General features: G+C 34.3%; 1 protein-coding gene across 4 annotated transcripts in view; it reads right to left on the bottom strand.

Moving 5' to 3' along the window:
• Positions 1–4294: 4294 nt before the first annotated feature.
• LOC150092679 (mediator of RNA polymerase II transcription subunit 25-like) overlaps positions 4295–27050 on the bottom strand; it is a 616627-nt gene continuing 593871 nt past the window's right edge. For all 4 annotated transcript variants that reach the window (XM_090414304.1, XM_090414306.1, XM_090414307.1 and 1 more), the window contains 2 exons: positions 11699–11782; positions 4295–6227 (listed from right to left, as the gene is read on the bottom strand). In XM_090414304.1, coding sequence (XP_090270430.1) covers positions 6024–6227; positions 11699–11782 — 288 coding nt within the window. In that variant the 3' untranslated portion in view covers positions 4295–6023. The remainder of the gene's footprint in view (positions 6228–11698; positions 11783–27050) is intronic.

Genomic DNA, 27050 nt, shown 5'->3' with positions numbered 1-27050 from the left:
TTGCATCCATATTATAATAGACTAAAGTAATAGAAAAATTAACATTGCTTAAAAAAAAATCAAGTCTGCCAGACTTTTGACACAAGTTATAAATGTGCCAAACATATGTATGTGATTTCGTATAGCATATTATTAGCAGCTATCATAATGTCAGCAGTTAAAAATTCTGATGCAGAGGTTAAAATTGGTTTGAACACTTTCATAAACAGCCAATTCTTTTTTTTTTTTTTTTTGTGACAGAATGCAATGGTATGGTGTACCTTTAATTAAAAGTAATATATGGTTAGTTAAGGTGATTAGTTCTTTAACAAAATTTACATTTTCACTATTTCTAATGTTAAGATATTTGCTATATAATTTTACACAGCAAATTTAAAATTATCCTATACATTTTACTTATATATATATATATATATATTTTTTTTTTTTTGTATACTTTTACAATAAATTTATGATCAATAAGCTGTGTTATATACTGCCATTCCTATTTCAAAAACATTTTCACACCATGAAGTAAAATTCTCAATATATATATATACAGGACCGGCGCATAGTATTTTTCTTGTGTGTGCGATTAATGTTCGGCACCCTTCCAAAAAAGGTTTTTTTGAATAAAGTGTGAATAAAACGAACAGGAAATGAAAATCGCTTTACGGTATAATGTTACCTACGGATTAGTCCTGCTTATACAAATTTTTTCAAGTTATATAAATTTTCAAAATAATATAAAATAGTAATATAAAGTTTTATAGAGATTTAAGAGATTTATTCAAATATTCTTTACATTAATTTTGCATTAATAAATAAATTAATTTTGAAGATTCAACGAAATTGGATAAGAGAATTTTACAAGAATGTTTTGCATTGGACTCGAGAGTTCGCCGATTATTTTGTGTCGCTGATGCCACCCTAACAGCCAGCTAATATAACAGGCTTGAATGTTGAGAAGAATGAGTTATCAGTAGTAAGCCGATTTTTAGGGTCGGACCAGATGCATCCAATCCGATTAAAATTAGGATACAGCCCTTACATGGAACTAAACAATTAATCATAAGTTGATTTATGATACATCAAAAAATAAAGAACTATTTTAGATATATTTTCATAAATTTTAATAAAAATTTACAGTGATCGGGTCCAGGATACAATTTCAGAATTTATTTGTTTGTTTCCGGGAAGATCTGAAGGGGCCCGAACGGAAGACGACGTACATTCATAATTATATGTACTATTCTGTACCATTCGTTGTTCGTTTAAACTCTTATCTCATATTTTTTGACATCTTTTAGGCGCCTTTTCTTCTGCGGCGCCTGTGTATAATGCACACGCCACAGGGCCTGTATATATATATATATATATATATATATAGTTTTCTTTTCATATCCTTTTAATTTTTCCTGCCAGCATAGAATGAGTAGAGCCCCTATTATTTTACACTGTATACAGCTTATAATCATTATGCAATTCTTGATATAGATTCTAAAGGGAGAGGGTGTACAGGATATTATGATAGTATAATAGGTTAAGTTTACATTACAACCAACTACTTTGTCAATTTTCTTCAGATTAGTTTGATATTGGAGATCTTATAATTCAGTCTTCTAACTGATCAATCAAACACTTGTTTTGCTAACCTTTCTGCTCTCATTCTGTTTAAGTGATCATACCATGTTTGATGAGCTCTGTTCAATACAACCCTAAATGCTAACAATGTTAAGTTTCTTCCAAATATCTTCAGTTTCAATATGATTATGACATTAATGCAATCTTCCGCCTCCTAGTTTTTCTCAGAAGTATCACTTCTGTGATGATCAACTATTTCATTTCTAACCCGACTCTGATCTAAAAGTTACAAACTAGTTTGAACACTCTCTTGATATTTTACATGTTCCTGTCTATTTTCACAAATTTTGTCTTCTTTATTGATAATTTTCATAACAAATTTGGGTTGCATCAGTTACTCAATTTTTATTTATTTATTTTTTAATTTCAAGTACTGATATAGACTGCTAATTTCACTGATCCTGAATATTTTATGTTCTGTCATTGTTTGTTTTGTTAAATAATGTCTGAAAGTAAACCCAGATGATATCAGATATCACATAATTTCTTTTATAGCAACCTTTCTTCCATTTCTAAGCATTTTCAGCTTTTTCAATAGCCCCAGAACATTTTACCACATCCCTGATATTTATCTTCTATACTGTTACCAGTCTTCTCATGACTTTTGTAGCTACTTTTATACAGCTTAGCTTTTACCTTTTTCTCTGTATTCTCTTAGGGCACATACTGCTTTACATGTTAGGAACACTTGATATATTTTTTTCTTTCACAGGACTGCCTCTTAACTTATTAGGTCCACCATGCAAATATCTTCATCACCTGCCTCTGGATGAACCAGTCAATGTTTTTTTTTTAAAAAAAAATTTTTTTTTTTAACACTTTCATTTTTTTTTTCTACATTACTATATCAAATTTGAATCTAGAACTCATGTTTGAAAGTTGTTTGATTTTCTTCTTTTTAAATGTTTTTTTTGTATAAATATTTTTATTTTCAATGCAATATTCATTTTTATCCTGCTCAAAACTAAATGGCGATCACTTTCTATTTCAAATCCTCTGTATATTCTTATTCTTGAAGTAGAATGTGAAAGACAGCACTATCAACAATAACACAGTCAATGAGACCTATTATTTCTTGTGTCTTCTCTCCATATGATTCTGTGCACCTCTTGTGTTGAAATATGGTACAAGTAGTGACTAATACATGTCTGAACAGAATCCAGCAGATACTGACCATTATTATTATTACAATTATTAGCAATGCTCTCTTCTAAAATTTCCCAAAACATGCTGCTAATTCAATGTTTTAATTTCTCTCTTATTCTATATAAATTTCTTCAACAAGTTCTACCGTTTCTCCCCAACAATATCAGTTTTGCTTATTCTATTATCTATTTCTATATTTATTTGCCATTTTCACTAAAAACAGTGCATAAATACTTGAAATATTTGTTCTATAGATTCTTCCTTCAAAATGCAGCTCATGTTCATGTTGTTTCTAAATTGCTGATTTTCATATCAAATTTGCTACCTCAGTCATTTGGTTCTTTAATTGAATCACAAAGCTCTGAGCATTTGTACTAGTTAGGAATATAACATCATCTGTTATAAAGTAAAGAACTGAGTTCATTATTTCAGATTTTGATATTAGATTTCCTGTCTTCTGACAGGAAATCTAACATCACACCTGCCTCCCAGCAGTATGGGATTATAAAAACCCCATATAACAGGACAAAATTAATCAGTTCTGATAACAGAGGCCTCACAACTTGACCACATTCTCAAGACCCAATGGCTACAACATTAAAAATCCAAAACCACCCCTGCTTCTCCAGAACAGACAACAACAAATTTATCACCACTCCATATATCCAGGGTACATCAGAAAAACTAATAAAAATCCTTGAAAAATACATTACAACCACTTATAGACCATGAAACTGGCACCTGTTATCTGCTACACCAAAGCCTTCTTCAATTAAATGAAAAAATGAGGGATAAATAATACTATTTATTTAAGGCCATCATCAGTGGCGACAATAGTTAATTATGAAGTATGAATGTGAACAACAGATTGATTTGGAAAAGCAAGAGCCATGTTATGTTATACATAAAACAACACAACATCCTGTGGTCTGAAACATATTTACTTCATCAATGTCATTATTAATTTGAACGCTTGTTTAAAGAAAGTACTGAGGCCTTACTTCGCTCTCCAAACTTAAATTGGAACAACTGCCTCTCTTTATCTAAGATATGGGAAAGTCTTATTTTAATCAGACATCAATTATTTTTTTAAAATAGATAATAATTTTTAGTATTGCAGTATTTCCTCAGTAATGCCATTGTGTTGTTTTATGTATAACATCATGCAGCTGTAACTTTTTCAAACCAATCCATTGCTCACATTCTACTTTGTAATTAACTATTGTTGCCACTGATGATGGCCTTAAATAAATAGTATTATTTATCCCTCATTTTTTCATGTTAATTGAAGAAGGCTTTGGTGCAGCAGATAACAGGTGCCAGTTTCATGGTCTATAAGTGGTTGTAATGTATTTTTCAAGGATTTTTATTAGTTTTTCTGATGTACCCTGGATATATGGAATGGTGATAAATTTGTTGTTGTCTGTTCTGGAGAAGCAGGGGTGGTTTTGGGTTTTTAATGTTGTAGCCATTGGGTCTTAAGAATGTGGTCAAGTTGTGAGGCCTCTGTTATCAGAACTGATTAATTTTGTCCTGTTATATGGGGTTTTTATAATCCCATACTGCTGGGAGGCAGGTGTGATGTTATTCCTGGACCTGCCAGGTCTTTACCAGGTTCCTTGCAATTAAAAATTGTCTTAATATGAGAATTGACAAACACAAGGACTACATCTAGTTCCACCACTATAGCCATTCCGGTCTTGCTGACAATGCTTTGGACAACCACCACAAGATATGCTGGAAGAGGGCCACTCTAATGCACTGTAGCAAATATAAGTATGAGAGATTGTTCCTAGTATCTGCCTCAGCTTCATGAAATTTCCCAAAATAATTTGGAAAGCACTCATCCTTGAAACTTCTGCTCAATGACCAAGAAAACACTCATTTAGCATACTGGGGGGGGGGGGGGCACTATTTAGAACTTTAGGCTTAACTTCATTTGCTATGCTTCAGCCTCATTTATTCAATGTTAGTGCCTGTGTGCACATATGCTTCGGCCTCATTTATTCAATATTTATTCAATGTTAGTGTCTGTGTGCACATATCATACTGCACTGTGTTCCCTGATTGACTTTGCTTAAATATCAGAAATGTTAATTAAATGTATTATAATTAATTCTTTAAAGAAACTACAATGTAGAGTAATAATTAGTCGATGTTGTAATTTGTTAAAAAAATGTGACAAATAGCCAATGTGTAAGCATTTCTACCAGAATAAACAAAGGAACAACATGATTAAGACTTACAACTGTTGAGAGGTATTTACCAGATTGACACTGATAAGATTTTTTATAGTAAAACAAGCAGAAGGAACTGATAACAGGGGGACCTCCCTGGAAGCTGCAAAATGAAGTGATGAATGAGAGAGTGAAAAGTAGCCCCCCCCCCCCAAGAACTGCTGGTCCATGGAATGCATTGTTCAAGAGGGTAGCAATAGTGCAACTAATGAATGAGATTAAGGAATGGTATGATGGACTTCTCATGATGAATCTTTTTAACTCTGTAGTAGTCCTGGATAATAATTATAAATGCAAAACACAGCAAATCACCTGGTATTCAGCCAGTCATCATCAACTTATTTGGGCTCATACCCTAAACCAGTAAACTAGCAGCTGAATGCTAGATACTGTGTGATTGAGTGTGCAATAAATTTTATAGATGCCTGAGATGTGATTCATTACTTTAATTTTTTTTAGATATAAGCTTCTGAAGGATTTCTGTAATAGGAAAAATACAGAAAACTTCTTTGAACTCAGATGCAAATCAAGTAAATATATAAAAATGTTGCATATGCTATAAAGATATTTGAAGTCAGTTATAGATACAACTGTTCTGGAGCTTGAGAGAGAGAGAGAGAGAGAGAACATAAAGTTTTAATCTTCAACAAGAGAAGCTTCAGCTTGAAATGGAATCATAAATAATATATTATGTTTTAAATGAATCTTAAAAATCTGATTGTGTACAATCATGCATCTCAAATTGAAGCTGAAACGTCTAGAAATATAAATCCATTTGGTTTTTTCAGTCCAAAATTAATGGAAAAGATGATTAATAGAAATAAACAACAGTTGCCACTTGACATTGCATTATCAAATTTTTTTTTTTACAATAATCTTTACACACATTTCAGTACATGAGGTTTCCTTTGGTCTAACTACAGTCATAGTATAAATTTTGTTTTTACTCATAGAAAAAGAAATGTTCATGAAGTACAAAATGATAATGGTTGAATAATTAATATATGAAGCCATAATTCAAATAAGACCTAAAATTCCTTGGTCATCCCAAGCTTGAGTTTGCTGCTGTGCTTGCTGCTGTTGCTGCTGTGACTGCTGCTGCTGATTAACTGAAGAAGTTAAAGCTGTCTGCGAAACACCAGATGAAAGTTGAGCACGGATGCCAGGATGTTGTTGCAATAACATTTGTTGATGAGGATGCTGTCGAATTTGTTGAACTTGCTGTTTGAAAATAACACATATATACACATTTTAAGAATAGTTTTTTTTCATAAATCACACATTAAGAAATCAGTAACTACAATACAAGTGTGGTATAACCAAGTATGGTTTGCTGCAAGCACTTTGCTTATCTTAATAATGTCTCACAGTTCAATCTTACTTCTGAGCTTGAAAGGGCATGTGAGGCGAAGAGTCAAATCAGCTGGGCATGCCTGATAGAAGAAAATGCATTAGAAACCTTGAACATTCTGAATAATGGGGCTCTAGTATAGACGAAGCCCTATGGGCTTCGTCTACCTAGAGCCCCATTATTCAGAATGCTCAATTAAAGGTGATTTAACTCACCTTTAATGTTCGATTAAAGGTGAGTTAGCCGGTCTCATACAGAGGTAGGGGTTTTTTTTCACTCGGAAACTCAGGTTTTTCGTTCCCCAGAACAGGCAAACTGGTCCCGTGAACACGTGGATTACAGTATGAATATGTCCTAGCCATATGCCGGTCCCAAGCCCAGATAAAATGTGTGTGTGTGTGTGGGGGGGAGCAGTGGTGAACTATCCTGTAAAAACCTCACCAGGAACACTTTGTGGACAATGCCTACAAAGTCACCTAGGTTGGAAATGACTGAAAGGAAAAAAACCACCACCACCACCAATGATGCTGTGACAAGTCCAGAAAGCTAGCTGTGTTTCTTTTTATAGATAAAAAGAAACAGGAATCAAAGCCAGGTGAATACAAATGGTAAATAACCTGGACTAGAGAGGAAATTGAGAGTAGGAAAATTGAACATATTAACACATAAAAATGAGAAGTTAGCGGATATTATGATGGCAAAGAAAGATGTTTATGTTTTGAGTGAGACAAACTGCAAAAAAGAGGAAAGAGAAACTTAAGAGGAGACTAAATTTTGTTTTGGAAAGGAGGTAACAACCATTCAAAAATGGTATTGGCATTATCTTCAGTAAAGAAGTAAATGACAGACTTATAAAAAAAAAATGACTGAATTAGCGATAGGATAATGAGACTTGTATTTAAATGTAATGTAAACTATATCATTTGAGGAAAAATTGGAGGGAATTATTCAGAATATGAGTGTAATTACCTTAGATAATAAAGCACAGGTTGGAGAAGATAGAACAGTAGTAAAAAAACATTTAGGACCATTTGTCAAAGAAATAATCTCAAAAATGGAAACAGCTAGTATAAGAAAAAACAAAGCCACAGAATTAAAAATATATAGTTGGGATGGTGAGCAAAAATCAATAAATGTTAAACATGAAATAATCTATTAAGTCTGGTCTATATTCCACATGGAGACTGTTTGATGAACAATCATTTTATTGAGTTTAAATCTCTACTAGTTTCATGTTTATAGTACACTTCATCAGGAGAGCCAAACAACAACAACAAAATTACATGAATGAGTTAAGAAACAATCTGTTTAAGAGGGATACATTACTTTATTAACTTAAATGCGACAAAATATTGTTCAACAAACGGTTCCTGTGTGGAATATATACTTGTCATAAATGTTCAACATGTTCTCCATGCACAAAAGTCTCAGAAACAATAGATTATTTCATCCTTAATAAAGAATGGAGCATGAAAGTCACGGAAAAGAAGCATTGCCACCTGTTACCTTAGTTGGAGATTGTAGGTTTCTTATAGCCCTCTTTAAAGCTGTGGTTATGGAATATAAATGTAGCAAGATAAAAAGAGAAGTGAAAAGCTTAAGCTGAAGATGTAGAAACAGACAGAGGTTAAGCAAAGTTGGCAGAAGGTCCAAGCCAATGAGTTAATCACCAGTAATGTAGAAGAGGAATGGAAAAAAATTTCAAGATGTAATGAAAGATTAACAGAAGAAGTGTGTGGCAGAACAAGTGAAAGTAAAAAAAAGTTTTGAAAAGAAATACTGATGGTAAGAGAGTTACAGAAACAATTAAACCAAAATCTAGATCCAATGATGATGGAATTATTCATAATCAAAGAAAGAGCCATGCAATAAATAAATAAACAGAGAAACAATATTTAAAGGGGAAATATAAAAAGCTAGGCTGGATTCACATAAAGCTGGAAGAAGATATTAATGGAACAAGGAAATGTACGAATCAACAAAAAACAGAAGAATGAGCAAAAAATTAAGTTTTTTAAAAAAAAAAAAAAAAAAAAAAAAACAGACAGAAAGCTTATGAAACAGAAGAGAATAAGATGATATGACAACAATCTTTTAGAAATGAGAGGGATAATAGGGAATATGACAGAGGCTGAAGAAGCATTAAGGATGATGAAGAATAGAAAAACCCATGGGATAGATGATTTGTCTGATGAACTGATAGAGCTTCTAGTAATGTAGGAATGAAAGGTTGTGGGGCATCTTTAGAGTAATATGGAGAAAGAAAGTGATACTTGATTGGAACAAAGAGGATTATTGTACCAGTACATAAAGAAAACTCAAGAATGGATTGTATTGACTAAAGAGGAATAACATTATTGTGTCATTGTGCAAAGATTTATGAAAGGATAATGGCAACTAAGATATAAAATAGAGAACAAAGAATTGATTTTGACTATTTTTTTTTTTTTTTTTTTTTTTTGTGAGGGAAATGATGGAGAAACACTAAGAATTTAGAAAAAGCCTTTGACTGGGTTCAACAGGAAGAAGTATGGGAAAGTTGGAAGATAGATTTATGGATTATATTATTAAGAAGAGTGAGAACGTGGTTTTAAATTATACGAGAAAATGTACAAATTACTGGTGCCAGATACAATGGGCAAATGTTGAACAGTAGTAAAACCTTCAATTATTTGGGAATCACTAGTAAGTGTATAGTGAGTGGCTGAAATTTGATCAGCAGATGTTGAGGATTTCACTGGGCCAAACTTTTATAACAATGGTCTATTTTGGGCTCATTAAAGTGCAAATGTTTGATTAGCATAAGTTACTTTCCATCCATTTTTTTTTCTTATGCAGTAGAGATATTAAGACTAACAAAAGGAAAAATAAGCAAATGAAATGAAAGTTTACAAGACAGAAGATGGCAAAAAAACAAGAAAAGAAAGACGCATGGATAGGCTTATGTGTTCGTCAGACATGTTGTAATAGGTTTCACGGTATGATAAGAACACAGATGGTTAAGAAAATAACTATTTATTAACTTAAAAGCTAATATTTCGCTGGTATTATATCCAGCATCTTCAGAGCACACAACACAAAGTTTGTTACAAATGCAAGACAACCACAATCCGGTGTAACAGTGGGGCTAGTATAAGTGATTGCAGCGTGCAACACAAGACTAAAGTCCTAATATGGCGCCATCTAGGTTGCTACCCATAAATCCCCTCTATCTACCACAGAAGACTACAACAAAACCATCGCCATCCCATACATTAAAGGCACATCTGAAAAGATATCTAGGGTGCTTAACAAACACCAACTACACACAGAATTTAAACCTTATATAAAATTAGCAACTCTCATCCGTTCACCTAAGGACAAATGCACTCCTTTATCACATCCAGGTGTCTATGAAGTGCCCTGTTCTTGCCATCAAGCCTACTACGGACAGACAGGAAGAAATGTGGACATCCACCTCAGTGAACACAAAAAATATATCCGACACTTTTGCTATGGTAAGTCGGGTCTGGCAGACCATGCTTTGGATACCCCTGCACACAGGATCAATTGGAAAGAAACAAAAGTAATGCACAGAAGCTTCTACAAGTCAGAGAGGTTGTTCCTGGAATCAACAGAAGCCTTAAAACATACTCCAAACCTTAACAAGTATGGCTGTATAAATCTACCAAAGATTTGGGAGACAGTCATCTTAAGACCAAATTAATATTTATTACTTTTATTTTATTTCATTTTTTCAAACTTTCTAAGACTATCATTTGGACCACTATTTCAAAACTTTGAATTTTTTTTTTTTTAACCTAGATGGCACCATATTAGGACTTTAGTCTTGTGTTGCACGCTGCAATTACTTTTACTAGCCCCACTGTTACACCGGATTGTGGTTGTTTTGCATTTGTAACAAACTTTGTGTTGTGTGCTCTGAAGATGCTGGATATAATACCAGTGAAATATTAGCTTTTAAGTTAATAAATAGTTATTTTCTTAACCATCTGTGTTCTTATCATACTGTGAAACCTATTACAACAAGAAAAGAAAGAATAAGAAATATGGATAATAGGAATGTTTTGGGACAAGAAAGTGTGGAAGAAATGCTTGTGAACTCCCACTTGAAGTGGACATATAATGAGAATGAATTTAAAAATACTGAGAAGAAGATATAAAAGTAAGTCCGAGGGGAAAACGTGAAGAGGAAAATCATGGAAAATGTGGAGAGATAAGATAAGATATTTATAAAAAAAACTTGAGTCAGAACAAAATAATATAGAGAAAGAAATGGAAAGCTGTGCTCTGTCTGACCTGGGAGTTTCTGGTGGAGCAGTTGTGGATCCCCCCCCCCCAACCAGCCATGATGTCTATAGACATCCAGCTAAATCTGGATACGATACTGTAACACCTGTTGAATAACATGGATAAGAAGTGCAACTTGGTCTCACTATTTCATCCACCTCGGTCAATAGGGAGGTTAAGAAGAATGATAATTCTGCGAGAAATAAAATGCTTTACAAAGAAAGAATACTAAGCACTTTCTCAGAATTGATTATTATTTTTGTGTATTTAATACTGCATTTACAACACGATTTCCATCGAAATGTGAATTTGTGAGTACATAATTTGTAGTTTATATATATATATATATGTATGTATGCTGCATGGAGAGAAGTCAACCCCCCCCATGGGCAAGGTGCATCATGCCATGTAATGAGTCATGTATTTGTAGCCAGTATAAATTGGAGGAATATGATGCCCAGATACAGTCATTGCAACTGCATCTGGGTGAAAAGGCTGCAAGAAGGGAACTGATGGAGTTTGAAAGAGGAGTTGTGATAGGATGCCATGTTGGAGAACTATCTGTTTGGCAAATTGCTGACAAATTGGGCCATCTCGAGTCAACAATCAGTGATACCATAGTGAGATGGAAGGGTATCTGTATCTGCAACTGTATCTGGATGAAAAGGCTGCAAGAAGGGAACTGATGGAGTTTGAAATAGGAATTGTGATAGGTTGACAGTTTTAGTTTATAGCGGAACAGGAAAGAACAAGGATGGGGAGGGTCATCTCAAGAATGTAAGAGTTCGATTTTTTAGTGGAGAATGACAAATGAGTGGAATGGGACAAGAGGTAGTCATGAATGATCTTATCAGTGAATGTGTTTAAGGAGAGATATGATAGGCAGTGTCAGTCTTCAGACTCCATGGAGATGCCTGTCTGGTAATAGCATTATTATAGTTATTATTATTACTACTACCATTACTTTTTTTTCTTAATATAAAGTTTAATAAAAAATTTCTTAATATAAATTCAACTGTAAGACTTCAAAAATTGCAAAGAATTATCATACCTGTTGAAGAAGATGTCTTAACTGTGGATTTGGACCACTCTGTGAAACTTGTTGCAACTGCTGAAGCCTTTGCTGCTGCTGCATCTGCAAATCAATAAAAATATTTTGGAAGATGGTTTAAGTTGAGTTATTCATACAGACAGCTGTGATTAAAAGATATAAAGGATTACTTTTATAAAGAATTAGTTTTTACAGAGGCTTACTGCAAAAATTACAATAGAAAATAAAAAAGGAAAAAATCATAAACTTTTATTACAACCAAAATGTTTGTTCAAGTGTCTTCACTAGTTCAATGGAAACTATAAAGTTAAATAAGAGAACAGTTTGGGAAATTAATGGGCTATGGCTTGTTTCACAAATAAGACATTAGCAAGGAGAGTAATGCCACCTTAAAAACTTACTTTCCCTAGTTGGAGAATATGCCACTAGATATCTAAGTGGTAGATGACTTTCACAGCTTAATGAAACACTACCCTGCTTATTGGATGCATGAAGAGGCTATTGCCATGCTTCATCGCTAGAGCAGGGTCTCCAATTTATATTCCTCTCCTTTTCTTCTTGCATGTAGTGTGGATGGTGGCATTGTTGGATATGCTCTCCACACCTTACGAGGGTAGTCTGAAAAGTTCTCAGCCAAACAATGTAAAAATGAATTTATCATTTCAAAATTATTTTTATTTTTCAACATAATCTCCCTTAAGACTAATACATTTATTCCAGCGATGCTCCAGCACCATTATCCCATCCCTGAAGTGGTTCACAGTAAGATCTGCAAAATACTCCTCTACAGCTGCAATCACTTCTTGATTCGAAGAAAAACGCTGACCAGCAAAGAAGAGTTTTACTTTTGGGAAGAGATAGAAGTCAGAGGGAGCCAAATCTAGGGAATAGGGTGGATGTTCCAACAATTCATAGTGCAGATCCCTTAATTTTCCCATTGCCAAAACACCTTTGTGGGCAGGTGCATTGTCCTGATGAAAGACGATTTTTTTCTTCTGCAAACCGGGTCTTTTCTCATGAATTTTTTTGTCTGGTCCGGTTAAAAGATCAGAATAATATTCCCTGGTTATTGTTTTACCCTTTTCAAGATAATTAATAAACAAATGCCGTTAGCATCTCAAAACACCGATGTCATGACCTTTCCTCCTGATGGAACCGACTCTGTCTTCTTTGGTGCTGAACAACCGGCTTCTGTTCGCTGTTTTGACTGGTGTTTGGATTCTGGTGTGTAATAGTGAATCCAAGTCTCATCCATAGTAATAAATCAATGCACAAAATCAGTTTTATACTTGTTAAAATGCTCCAAGCACTGTTCAGAGAATTTCATGCAAGTATGTTTTTAATCTGCTGTGAGCAAGTGCGCCACCAATCTTGCGTAAAGATTTTTCATTTGCAATTCTTCATGCAAAATATATCCTACACGTTCTTTTGAAATGCCTATAGTCTCAGCAATTTCATGCACTTTGACTTGCCAGTCATCCAATACCATATCGTGCACTTGATCAATGATTTCTGGTGTTGTTACACTTTTTGGACGTCCTTCAAATGGATCATGTTCAAGGCTGGTACAGCCACGTGTAAACTTGGCAGCCCATTTCTTAATTGTTGAAAATGAAAGAGAAAAGTACCCATAAACTTCGAATGAATTTCTTTGGGCATCAAACCTTCTTTTACAAAGAATTTTATAATTGCACGATACTCAATTTATCCATTTCAAGGGATACAGACAATACTTTTGCTTCAGACAGTTGTATAAAACAAAATACTTGATAGAATGACTTACAATTTCACACGAATGCTTATGACAGATGTACCAACTTAAAAAAAAAAATCTTGCTGATAGTGTTGCCATCTATGGTCGAGGCCGAGAACTTGTCAGACCACCCTCGTAATTACTGAACTAGGCTATTAATTCCTCCATTCGAAGGTAAGGCAGTAAAGCACTTTCTGCAGGCTTGTTGCTACATAGGAATGAACCTACTGGTAACAATTCTGAAGGCTTCCAGATCAGCACCAGCTCAATTCCAGAATTTCCCTTCCACATGTGAAATGTATGTCTGACAAAGTTGCTAGACTTCTGAAGCCTTCTGATCCTGCTGCTGCTGCTTGCTAACTCTGCAAAGTTGTGCCTAGAGGGAATTCACGTACTGCAGGGACACTGCTGAGGCCACTCATGGATTTGTGACTTAGAATTCCTGGTGTGGTAGTAGTGTCAATCATCTGTACTGCATATGCCTGTACCCTAGAAATTTTCTCAACATTCTAATGTGCAAACAAAAAATTAGTGTTACTGGGTTGAAAAAATCTCTCACAAAAAATATAAAAAAAAAAAAAAAAAAAAATCAGAAAACAGTGAAATACAACAGCAACAAAATAGCAAAACATAATAGGAATATTCCCCCCCCCCCACCATGCCAAAAAAATAAAACATGTTGGGCATGCATCAATGATGTTCATGTCATCCACAGTCTCATTTAGAAACTCCTGAAATATAATTTCACTGGCTGAAGCTGGAGGATATTTCATATCATTTTTGTGCTGCCGACAATCATAAACTGCAAACAACTGAGTTGTTGAATATGAAGTTTCTATAGAAAGTTTTCAGTATTGAGACTCCATGTTTTTTGACAAGTAACAAGTTTAATAAAATAAACAAATATAGCTTTGCAAGTTTCATAAGTCATCAGAATTACATCGTCAAGGGTACTAGCAAAAGTTACACACACACACACACACACACACAAAGAAAAAGAAAGCTAGAAACAATTACTTGCACATATTAGATGTTATCATCTTCATGAAAAAATCGGGCATTTATGAGATTCATTGCTCTTGTGACATTTCCTATGTATGGAAGATGGGAAGGTCAGGGGAAATTAGCATGTCTGAACACATAAAAGACATTGAAAAAAAAAAAGAAGAGAACATAAATCAGGTTTAGCATCCCATATAATTAACACAGGTCATCAAATAAACTAGTTTGGCAACAAACAAAAATGCCATGTACTGCTCATAATGTTTCATGATAAAGTTCAAGGAAGCCTCTGAAATCCTTAACCTTAATATTGTCTGGGGATCTGTAGCAGAGGCTATGGATCATAAGACAATGTTACAAAAGTTAAAGCTTAATCCTACATCAAGTTTGACCTGCTTTCATGAAAAATCTAACTACTGCAGACCTAGGATACGACATGTGCCATGCTACAGAATGTGACAGCAACAACTAGCAGTGTTCTAATACAGTAATTAATTTAACTTTTTTTTATTCTGGTTACTTGTTTGTATGTACCAATTGTGAAGTTCGAATAACATCTGTATGTGTAATTAATTGTTTCTAATGTTTTTGTGTATAATTTTTGCTAGTACTTCTGACGATGTAGTCTAACAACTTATGAAACTTGTAGGATTATATTTGTTGATTTTATTAAACTCATTATTTGTCTAAAAACACGTAGTTTCAATACCAGAAACTTTCTACAGATGTTTGTTGTTATTTAAATAAGCCAAAGTAGGAGTTGATTCTTCAGAAAGTTTCAAATGTTTTAAGTGAAAGGGAAATATGTTGCTTCAGATGTGGATCTGAACTAACAGAGCTTGCACATGGTTGGTCTTGGCTTGTGTACATGTAATTTAGTTTAGCTGAAGGAAAATTTTTCATCACTTTTGCATATTAATATAAAATATAACTCATATGTTATATATACATATAATTAAAAATGTATCTAATGACAGCGTTGGGGGGAAGGGGGAGAGAACAGAATGACACTGAAAAAAGCAATATCAGAAATTGAAATAAACATATAGAAAAAACCAGTGCCATAGTGTGTCCACCCCGGGCGGCACTTTGAACCTTATCCTATAAGTCATTTTGACTTTTTGTAATATTTTTGGTGTGTATTGAGAGGGGCAGCAAAAGCTCTGGCAATGCCACTGGAAAAAAATAAGAGAAAAGCTTACAGAAAATGGTGGTTGTCTTTCAATACAATTAAAAATAAATTATAATATAAAGAATTCCACACTAAAAGGGAAATTAGAAAGTTATTACATAGAGGAAAAACTGGACTATGTAAAAGAAGAGTTAGAAAGTGTTATTCATGTATTGATTAGGTCTTCACTTTAAATGTACTTGAAAAAAGAGAATTCAACTTAAATACTCATATCTTGTTCATAGATTATGAAAAACCACTTCTAATCTCATATAAACACAATTTGTACCTAAATAAAGAAAGTAAAGAACAAAGTGATCATATTACAAGTAAAAAAAAGGAATAGAATAATTATGAGAATTTGTGTAAAGAATGATTTTAATACTTCTAATATAATAAATAAAAGTAAGATATATAACCAAATATTTTGATCTCAAACCAAACAGATAATCTTCAGCGACAAATAAAAAAAAAAAGTCAGAATAACACAATGGGCTATTGATTTTGTTAAGAAATGAAGGTAGTGCAACTCCAGGATGTAATAATAATATAGTAAAGACATCATCCATATAGTACATCTAGAATGATGTATGAAGTTAAATGAGGAAAAATAATGAGGCTTCTAGAATGCTTAAGTTGTAATTTGCTAGAGAAAGTGTTACACCCTGATATCTTGAGAATATAGAATTCTCAGCTATCATGGTGTAACACGAAGAGCAAATAAAAAAAAAACCTGCAATAAACTAATAGCTAATTTAAATGAATTATTTAAAAGAAAAAGAAATATCCTTGCATTCAATAAAATGTATAAAACATAAAGGTATTTGTTGAACTAGCTAGCAAGAGAAAGAATATATTAATGTTGTAATATGATATAAAAGAGAAAATTTAAATAAATAAGACAGAAAAGGATTAGTCATAAGAGATGGTATGCGAGAGGCTAGAGATTAAAATATTAAGTGAATTCATAGAAAAAATTTGGAAAGGGGATTAAGTTAGAGGCTAGCGGAAGAAAAACAACAGACTATCGCTCAGGGCCGATTCCCGGATTGAGACATCGTTTGGCAGAAAAAAAACGCCACCCTAATTGGTCGGTGAAGTAAAAACAAGTAGGGGGCGGAGAAAAGAAGTTAAAGAGGGTGCCGTTAGGAGAGCAAGTATAAAAGGCTTGGAAACCCCCCCCCCTCCCACGAGGCTTTTTGGTTTTTGTTTTGGTTCTGTTCCCGAGGAGTTCTCTACGAGCTCCGTGGCATAGGTTTCACGCGGTTTTCCTGAGTGGAGATTGGGGTTATATCTCCGTCGTCACAACATGGAAACAAAAGTGAGCGGGATTTCGATTCCGGATTTCCTATGTAAGAAGCGAAGAATGCCGTCAAAGAAAAGGAAACATATTCTTTGTGTTTCAATTTCAGTGACAACCACGAGAAAGGGAAAGCTATAAAGATATCGATATCCACGTCGCGAGTCGCACAGCCGTCATATAGATGATTCAAAGTGTGTCCCGAATTACGGAAGAGTTAAGACCGCGTAAGCCTAGTTCAACTCCAAAAGGAACGTAGGAGAAGCAGATTATCAAAGAGGTCATACCAAGATAGTTCAATCAGAAAAAAGGTAAAGGCCCATGTGGAAAACTCAAGAAAGAAAGGTACTGTAAATTATATCTAATGTTAACTAAAATTTGTCTGTAATAGATATCATTATTCTGATACGGAACTGTTGAAGTGACCAAGGAAAAATTATACTAGGACTTTAGTATCTGACAGAATATATTAAAAGTAAGCTGGCTAGTGTTAATGTTATATGAATAATTAAGTGTCCTGAGAATTTTGCATGTCTGTTATATTGTATAAGAAAGTTTAAATGCCATAGTTATGTGTTAGTGCAGTAAATGGTTTAGTTAATCTACTTAAGTTTGGATAGGTGAATAGTGTGAATTAAGTAATTACGTGTCCTGAGAAATTTTGCATGTCTATTATAATGTATAGGAAGGTTAAATGTCATAGTCATGTGTTAGTGCAGTAAAAGGTTTAGTTAATCTAAGTTTGAATAGTTAAATAATGTGAATTAATCTTATTTGTTCATGTCAAATGAATTTATGTGTTGAATTGTTATGGCGGCATGATCGTAATACTCATTATAGAATCATAGCTTAAATACTTATGATAAGCTAATGTCAGTTTGTAAATATTTAGTATAGCATTGAATTGAGTAATAACTAATATCTGAATTGTACCAATGTTAAGGAATTTAATAAACCTTTTGTCCAATGATGAAACAGTTGTCTGAAATTGCTGGACAATGCACCACTTGAAATATTACGAACCTAATCACGCGGGAAATTAATCTGTTAAGAAACGAGATAAAGTGTCACGACTGCAACATTGTTTCACTTTCAGACATATTTGAGTTCTTTCTCCTTGTTTTTGTATATAATATCTCAAACTAAATATCCCAAAAGCCGCAATATAAATACAAATATTAGGGGTACTAAGGGGAGAAATAACTTAAGTATTAGTAAAATTTTTGGTGATATCCCGTGCGTAGATAATAGTTGAACATAGCTAAGCAGAATTTCTCTAATTGGAATAAAAATCATAAATGGCGCAGTCGACAGGATGTAGTTTAGCTAATTAAATCTTAATTATAAGCTATTCACAACAAGTTGGTTTTGGTGGCAGATCAGACAACTGAGAGGTACAAATTTAGTTAAGTTTTGTTGAGAATTTTAGAGAGTTAACTAGTGTAAATTGGATGCAAGTATGACTGAACCCTCCAGTAATTTAGGCATGGATAACAGGGAATTCTTTCGTTACGTTAACCCACAGCAGGTGTTCCCACAATTTTCGGGCGAGGAGACTGATGACGTCCTAAATTTCTTTAGTTATATAGAAGAGCTTAGAAGAGTTGGAGGATGGACTGATTTTCAGTTGCTAGTCCTACTCCGAAGTAAACTGGTGGGAAAGGCTAAAGCTTTCCTGTATTCTTGCCCCATTCTCAAGGAAACACTGGATTACTTCCGATTTAAGACAGTCCTAATTTCTGAGTTCTCAAAAATGGGAAGCTTGGGACCTAACTTATGGAAGCTCCAGAGGTGCTCTCAGGAGGAAAAGGAAAGTGTGGCTGAGTTCCATAACAGGTTACTGATGATAGCCAGTACTCTAAGTGTCCATAGTGAAGAAAAACCTCACTTGGACTGGGACATTTTTCAACAATTCAGACAGGGAATCAAACCTGAATTGAAGGAGACAGCATTCGATAAGAAATTATCCAATTTAAGAGAATGTTACGATGCTGTAAAGGAACGCGAACAATTGCTCGGAGAACTCCGTCCCACACATGTTCATGGGACAATAAACATAACTGAAGAGAAGGGCAATTCTGAAAAGGGGCAAGAACATAATAAAGAGAGCAAGACTACTAATGATCAAAAGGATAGTGAGGGAGAAAGAGAAAAATCAGTCAATGTTAATCAAGTAACTAAAGATGAATTAAACATCCATGAACAAGTAGGACTAACAGACAGGGACGTACGTTCTATAATAAAACAAGAAGTGGAACAGTTACAACAGCCCTTATTAGACCATCTTGATGCTGCACTGAAGCAGCTGGCGGCTGTAACGGAAAGGCCCTCAAAATCAGATATATCTCAGACGGAGAGGAGTAATGAAATGGTAAGACAAGAGGTTGAACGATTACAACAGCCGATGATGAACCGTCTTGATGCTGTACTGAAACAGCTGGTGGCAGTCACAGATAAGACTTCGAAATCATCTATCCCTCAACCAGAAAAGACTAATGAATCAATCAGACTAGAAGTAGAAACTTTTCAACAGCCTATGTTGAACCGTCTGGATGATGTAATGCAAAAGTTGGCGGCAGTGACAGAAAGGAAACCCGAAGTGTCTCTACCCCCAAACACAGAGAAATAATGAACAAGGAGACAGAAGGGAGCCTCCTAGATGCTTTAATTGTAACAAGATAGGGCACTTAGCTCGTAACTGTTTTAGTAATAGGAGACCCTCCATGAAAAATAATAGAAATGAGTCGAAGTTTGGGCAAACTCCTCATAATTATGAAGATAGGCAAAGAAATCATGAACAACAAAGAAAGTCGAAAATGATAATTAAGGGTAAGATACAAGGTTTGCATTGTGATATATTGCTAGATACGGGTTCCCAGGTCTTTGTCATAACGGAACATTATTTTCAAGGAATAAAATCCCGTGTATGGCAAGGCATTTCTAAATTAAAGAGACCGATCAGATTATTGGGGATATCGACCTCAAATGTTTATGTAAACAAGAAGGTTAGAGTGAAAATATACTTACCTGAGTTTAATATGTGTGTTTGGCAGAAGTTGTTGGTCCTCCCTAGAACATCTCACCCAAGCTCACAAATCATCTTGGGAATAAGATTTCTAGAGAAGTATAAATTCTCATGCAACTTCTCTCATAATGAAATGTTCCTTATGGGAAGAAAGTGGTCAGGTAAAGAGAGAAATAATAAGGGAAGGAAGGTTAGGGAATCACACCAAGGCAGAATGAGAAATGAGACTAACATCGTGCAAAGTGTACAGTCTAAGAGGGATAATGAAGACTGTATTGATGACCAGACTGATTCTTCATTAACTTCAACATCTGAAGACAAAAGTCAGATGGAGACTTACCTCATAACAAACGTCAAAGTAGTAGATAATCAAAGTGCAGAGGAAAGGAAATTAGGGGAAAGTAGTCAGGGAACAATCGCTGTAAACCTAAATGAGAGATTTGAAAGATCTAGAGGTTACTTTAAATACTCAAGGTGGAACATGAACAGGAGACGTGAAGTAAATGTACAATCTAAGCGGCAGTTTATTTATGCCGACTTCTTATGTTTTATATTCAAGCTTAGAAGGGCAATAAGTGAGTTATTAGTTTGGAATTTACCTCTTGCTATGAAGGCTGCACACATACTCACAGATTGTGCAAGATTTGTGAATAATTCAAATGAGAATGGAATTAGGTCCAATACATTACAAGATAGCAGTGTAGTCAAATGTAATCAGAAGGATAAGGCACAGAGTAACAGAAGATACATATTAAGTTCGACAGAGATAAGAGAAGGAAGCACAGCCAGTGATAGAAGGAAAAAGTTTGTCCAATCTAGATATGACCTAAGACCTAGAGTGAATGGAAGGTTCATCCCTGAAAAGAACCGTATATGAGAGAGGGAATACTTTGTTAGAAAAATTTCTTTTAAAAAATTTTTTTGTTTAATGGGGGGACCTTTGTTACACCCTGATATCTTGAGAATATAGAATTCTCAGCTATCATGGTGTAACACGAAGAGCAAATAAAAAAAAACCCTGCAATAAACTAATAGCTAATTTAAATGAATTATTTAAAAGAAAAAGAAATATCCTTGCATCCAATAAAATGTATAAAACATAAAGGTATTTGTTGAACTAGCTAGCAAAAGAAAGAATATATTAATGTTGTAATATGATATAAAAGAGAAAATTTAAATAAATAAGACAGAAAAGGATTAGTCATAAGAGATGGTATGCGAGAGGCTAGAGATTAAAATATTAAGTGAATTCATAGAAAACATTTGGAAAGGGGATTAAGTTAGAGGCTAGCGGAAGAAAAACAACAGACTATCGCTCAGGGCCGATTCCCGGATTGAGACATCGTTTGGCTCGCTGACCAAAGGACGTTTGGCAGAAAAAAAAACGCCACCCTAATTGGTCGGTGAAGTAAAAACAAGTAGGGGCGGAGAAAAGAAGTTAAAGAGGGTGCCGTTAGGAGAGCAAGTATAAAAGGGTTGGAAACCCCCCCCCCTCCCACAAGGCTTTTTGGTTTTTGTTTTGGTTCTGTTCCCGAGGAGTTCTCTACGAGCTCCGTGGCATAAGTTTCACGTGGTTTTCCTGAGTGGAGATTGGGGTTATATCTCTGTCGTCACAACATGGAAACAAAAGTGAGCGGGATTTCGATTTCGGATTTCCTATGTAAGAAGCGAAGAATGCCATAGAGTCAAAGAAAAGGAAACATATTCTTTGTGTTTCAACTTCAGTGACAACCACAAGAAAGGGAAAGCTATAAAGATATCGATATCCACGTCGCGAGTCGCACAGCCGTCATATAGATGATTCAAAGTGTGTCCCGAATTACGGAAGAGTTAAGACCACGTAAGCCTAGTTCAACTCCAAAAGGAACGTAGGAGAAGCAGATTATCAAAGAGGTCATACCAAGATAGTTCAATCAGAAAAAGGTAAAGGCCCATGTGGAAAACTCAAGAAAGAAAGGTACTGTAAATTATATCTAATGTTAACTAAAATTTGTCTGTAATAGGTATCATTATTCTGATACGGAACTGTTGAAGTGACCAAGGAAAAATTATACTAGGACTTTAGTATCTGACAGAATATATTAAAAGTAAGCTGGCTAGTGTTAATGTTATATGAATAATTAAGTGTCCTGAGAATTTTGCATGTCTGTTATATTGTATAAGAAAGTTTAAATGTCATAGTTATGTGTTAGTGCAGTAAATGGTTTAGTTAATCTACTTAAGTTTGGATAGTTGAATAGTGTGAATTAAGTAATTACGTGTCCTGAGAAATTTTGCATGTCTGTTATAATGTATAGGAAGGTTAAATGTCATAGTTATGTGTTAGTGCAGTAAAAGGTTTAGTTAATCTACTTAAGTTTGAATAGTTAAATAAACCTTTTGTCCAATGATAAAACAGTTGTCTGAAATTGCTGTCCAATGCACCACTTGAAAAATTACGAACCTAATCATGCGGGAAATTAATCTGTTAAGAAACGAGATAAAGTGTCATGACTGCAACATTGTTTCACTTTCAGACATATTTGAGTTCTTTCTCCTTGTTTTTGTATATAATATCTCAAACTAAATATCCCAAAAGGCGCAGTATAAATACAAATATTAGGGGTACTAAGGGGAGAAATAACTTAAGTATTAGTAAAATTTTTGGTGATATCTCGTGCCTAGATAATAGAAGAACATAGATAAGAGGAAATTACTAGATAGAATAAAAATCATAAATTGGGACACAACAAAAGGGAGAGAGTATTTACCAATGGCAGTACATTTAATCTATCTCTAAAAAAAAAAAAAACTTGAAGTTATATAAAGTAGCCAGAATATATGATGAAACTGAACAATTTGACTGTATCTGAACGAAACACTTAAAACAATAACTAAAGGGTTTTGCCAATGGAACTAAATAAAGACTGTTGAAATTGACATCATATCTGTAAGTTGTAAGCATAAGTTTTTGATTTTTGCCAAGAAATCTGATGAAGTTTTTACAAACAAATTAGAGTGGGCAGTAAGAGCTGTGACAACAATCATTAAGCGGTAAGTAGGAGAGGAAACAGTCCATGGTGGGCTAAGGAAAAGAATACCTTCTTTATGGTTTTTGGAGTGACCACAGAAATGAGGGGTTTACCAAAATGAATAATTTCTTGCTTCATCCCAATTAACAAAGACATGAAGAAAAAATTCAATTCTCTGATTTAGCTCTTTGTGGTGTCATGCTCAATCCCTTGGTAATTCTATCAAGTAAGAGAAGAGTAATTTTCTTGTTATAATCTGTGATATCAAATAACTACTACAGTTCCTCCTTTGTCAGCTTTTGTAAATGTAAGAAAGATGTTCTGTATCAGAAATTTTAATGGTATATATTTGAAGGGTGACAAGTCTGGAGGAAGAAGAAATTTAGCACTGAGTAATAAAGAAGGAAGTTCATGTCAAAATTTATTGACATCAACACTTGAGAGAGAAGTCATGAAGGAAATGTAGAATAAGAATATTAATAATAAGATATGGCAATATCAAACCCAGCCTTGCTGAGTGAAAACTTGGCATGCCGATCCTAAGCCCGGATAAATGGGTAGGGCTAGAAATCCAGTCTCAGAAAAAAAATTTTGCTATGCAAATTGAAACCTTCCAAAATGTGATACCAGATGACGAAAATAGAATACAAACTGCCACGAACATGAGGCACCTCTGTGAAAGCAGGTGCAGAAGAAATTGACAGACACCTTAGAAATTGATCCAGGAAGAAAAGGATAATTTTTATAACATGTAACAGGGAAGTATAGGAACAATAAACAAAATACTTGCATACTTTAAGTTCAGAAATGATAATACTAATAAAGAAACTGTTATGGGAAAGTATGCAGAAGGAGAAATAAATGAAAATGGAGAGTTACTTATAGACTTTTGTGTGTTCAACCAGCTTGTAATAGGAGAGAGTTCTTTTCCAACACAAAAAAATGCATAAGTGGACATGGATAGCACCAGACAGGAAGACAAAGAACCAAATAGACCATATACTTATAACAAGGAATTGGAGGAAACCACTCCTGGATGTCAGAATTAAAAGAGGAGCTGAGGCATATTCAGATTACTTTCTCCTAACAGCTACCATAAAAGTAAAAATATTTAAAAATAAACAAACAATGAATAATAGGAAGAGGTTTACAACTGAAAAACTCAAAAACAAAGAGATTAGAATAAATTTACAACTCTACAGGATAAATGGGATAAACTCAAAAAAAAAGAGGAGATAACATAGAAGAAAAATGGACAAAGATTAAAGACATACTAATAAGCACATCAGAAAAAATATTGGAATTTCAAACTAATACAGGCAAAGAATGGATATCACCAAACACTAAATTAAAAATAGAGGAGAGAGAGAGAGAGAGAGAGATAGAATAAAAGAGAAATAAAACTGTTACATACTGGTGAACATGTTACACAAGAACAAGCAGAAATATATAGAGCAATTAACAAGGAAATAAAAAGAAGCACAAGAAATGATAAAAGAAAATACATAGAGAATCTGGCACAAGAGGCAGAGGATGCTGCATATACAAACGATACTAGAAAGCTGTATAAGGAAATTAAGTGGGAAAAGAAATAAATGGATAGTTCTCATATACAATAAAGAAGGAAAACTATTATTAAATGAAAAAGAACAGATAAATAAATGGGTGGATTCTTCTTGGAGAAATTTCAAGAAACAACCAATGGTGACCAGAGCCTAGAATTAAATGAACAAAATGCATTGCTGGATATAAATTTGAATTTATATCCAGCAATAAATATAAAATATAAACGAAATAACAAAAGCAATAACTCAAATCAGAACAGGTAAAGCACCGGGAGAAGATAACATAGGCTATATGCTACAAACAAATCCAAAACTTATAGCAGAGAGATAGAGATTATATCTTACTAAATGAGATATGGCAGAAAGAAGAGTGGCCTAAAGAATGGAATACTCGATTATTGCTTAAATTATCCCAAAAAAGGGAACCTATCTGAATGCAAAAATTGGAGTGGCATAACATTGCTGAGTATTATAAGTAAAATACTAGCAAGGATAATATTAGAAAGAATCAAAAGAGAAATAGAAAAACAACTAAGACTAGAACAGGCAGGATTCAGAGCCAATAGATCATGCACCAACCACATTACTACTTTATGAATTATCATAGAACAATCATTGGAATAGCAGGCAAGCTTATATATTTAAATTTTATCAATTTTGAACAAGCTTTTGACAGTATAAACAGATCTTCCCTATGGAGACTACTTAGACATTATGACCTCCCAGAAAAAATAGTAAGAATAATTAAAAAAATGTATCAAGGTTTAGAAATTAAAGTAATACATGGAAATACCTCTCAGAACCATTTAAAACAAAGACAGGAGTAAGGCAAGGTTGTATACTTTCTCTCTACTATGTGTTTTTAACTATCATGGACTGGGTGATGGGAAAACTATCCCATAGAAATGCAAGATTACAATGGTTACTTCAAAACCAACTCCATGATCTAGATTTTGTAGATGATATCTGCTTACTTTCACAGAAACACCAACATAGAACAAAAAACAACAACACTTATAGAAACAGCCAAAAAAGTTGGTCTTAGGATAAATAAAATAAAACAATGTTGATGAAATTGAAATATACTATTTGATTTTTAAGACCATGGATTTAATAAACATTTATACATAATCGTCTACTAGTTTCGCTAGCTGTAACTGTCCAGCTTTGTCAAGATGAGAAAGGTTATGCTAGTATTAAATGAAGTAATGGTTTAAAAACAGTTACACAAATTGGAGAGCACATGTGACATCACACATAAGGCATTATGCGTGTGATGATTTCAATGGATTTGGTAGAGAAAGAAAAATAAAAATATCGATAAACATAACAATGTGCATGCAAAACAGAAATTAAACACTTAAGTGAGTAGAGTGAATTGGTAAGGGACAGACAGGTCACTAATCAATTCAACTGCTTTCTTCTGCATTGAATATACTATTTTAAGGGATATCAACATTTGTAGCTGTGTCCTTCTTGGGGGGATGCAGCTGTAGGACCCTCCCATATTAGTTAGAAGATAAGAAACAATCCAGCATCAGGTGAAATGATGCATCTTGACAGAAAAGATGGAACCCAGTTGCAGAAGTCATGAGGGAGACTAAATGATGGGAACTTCTTAAAGAGAACTCTTGTGTGCTAGACCTGGTAAAAAGCTTTGGAAAGATCAAGTGCAACCACTTGGGATGTGTTAAACTTTTCCATGGTACTTATCCAGAGGTAGGGGACATAGCTGAACAGAACCCTTATTGACTGACATTATCAGAATACATACTGGCAGTTGTTTATTAGTTGAGTATCTCCCCCCTCCCCCTTCAAAGTAGTGTAGGAGTCTGGTGTTGATGGTTCTCTCCATTACTTGGGAGAAGACTGAGGTGTGTGTGTGAGAGAGAGAGACATTGAGCAGTACTTTGATGGTAAGGATTTATCATCCTTCCTAAGAATGGATTATACATGGGCTAATTTCCAGGGTGTAGGACAGATACCAGGAATCAATTCTGGAATGCAAATGTTCTGGACAGTGGGTGTTTGAAATGATTGGGTGTTATTTATCAAAAGGGGTTATGCATACATCTGAAGAAAATGTATGCTGGCAGAAGACAGGTTTTTTTTGTGAGTCTTGATGTAATAGAGCAATCTGGGTACAATAGGGAAGGGAGCAGAGTTGGACTAAATTATGGCCAATTTCCTTGACAAGACACCAAAAGGAGTGACTGCCATTTGGGCATCATGCAAGATTCCTGCTTTAGCTCTTTTGAAATTAGTTTTCAATCCACTGATGGTTTTCTTGCAGTTCTTTCAGGCTTTGGTGTAAGCAGAATGGAGAGATGGAGTTCTTCATTTGTACAGTCTTGGTACTCCTTCTGAAGAACCAAAGCTTAGTTAAAGGATAGGAATTCAGTGGGGAATGTGGAATATAGATTTCTATAGCAGTGAGGACTATTTCCAGTGGTGTGTTCAGTGCATATACTTGAGTCAGAAGGCTGAAAGTAATAGTCCAAGGGAATGTGGCACTGAAGTCATGA

This window comes from Typopeltis vanoorti, chromosome 25 (assembly GCF_054136105.1).
Source record: "Typopeltis vanoorti isolate ZY-2024b chromosome 25, IOZ_Tvanoo_1.0, whole genome shotgun sequence".
NCBI lineage: Eukaryota > Metazoa > Arthropoda > Arachnida > Uropygi > Thelyphonidae > Typopeltis > Typopeltis vanoorti.
This window is presented reverse-complemented; position numbering and strand designations above follow the sequence as displayed.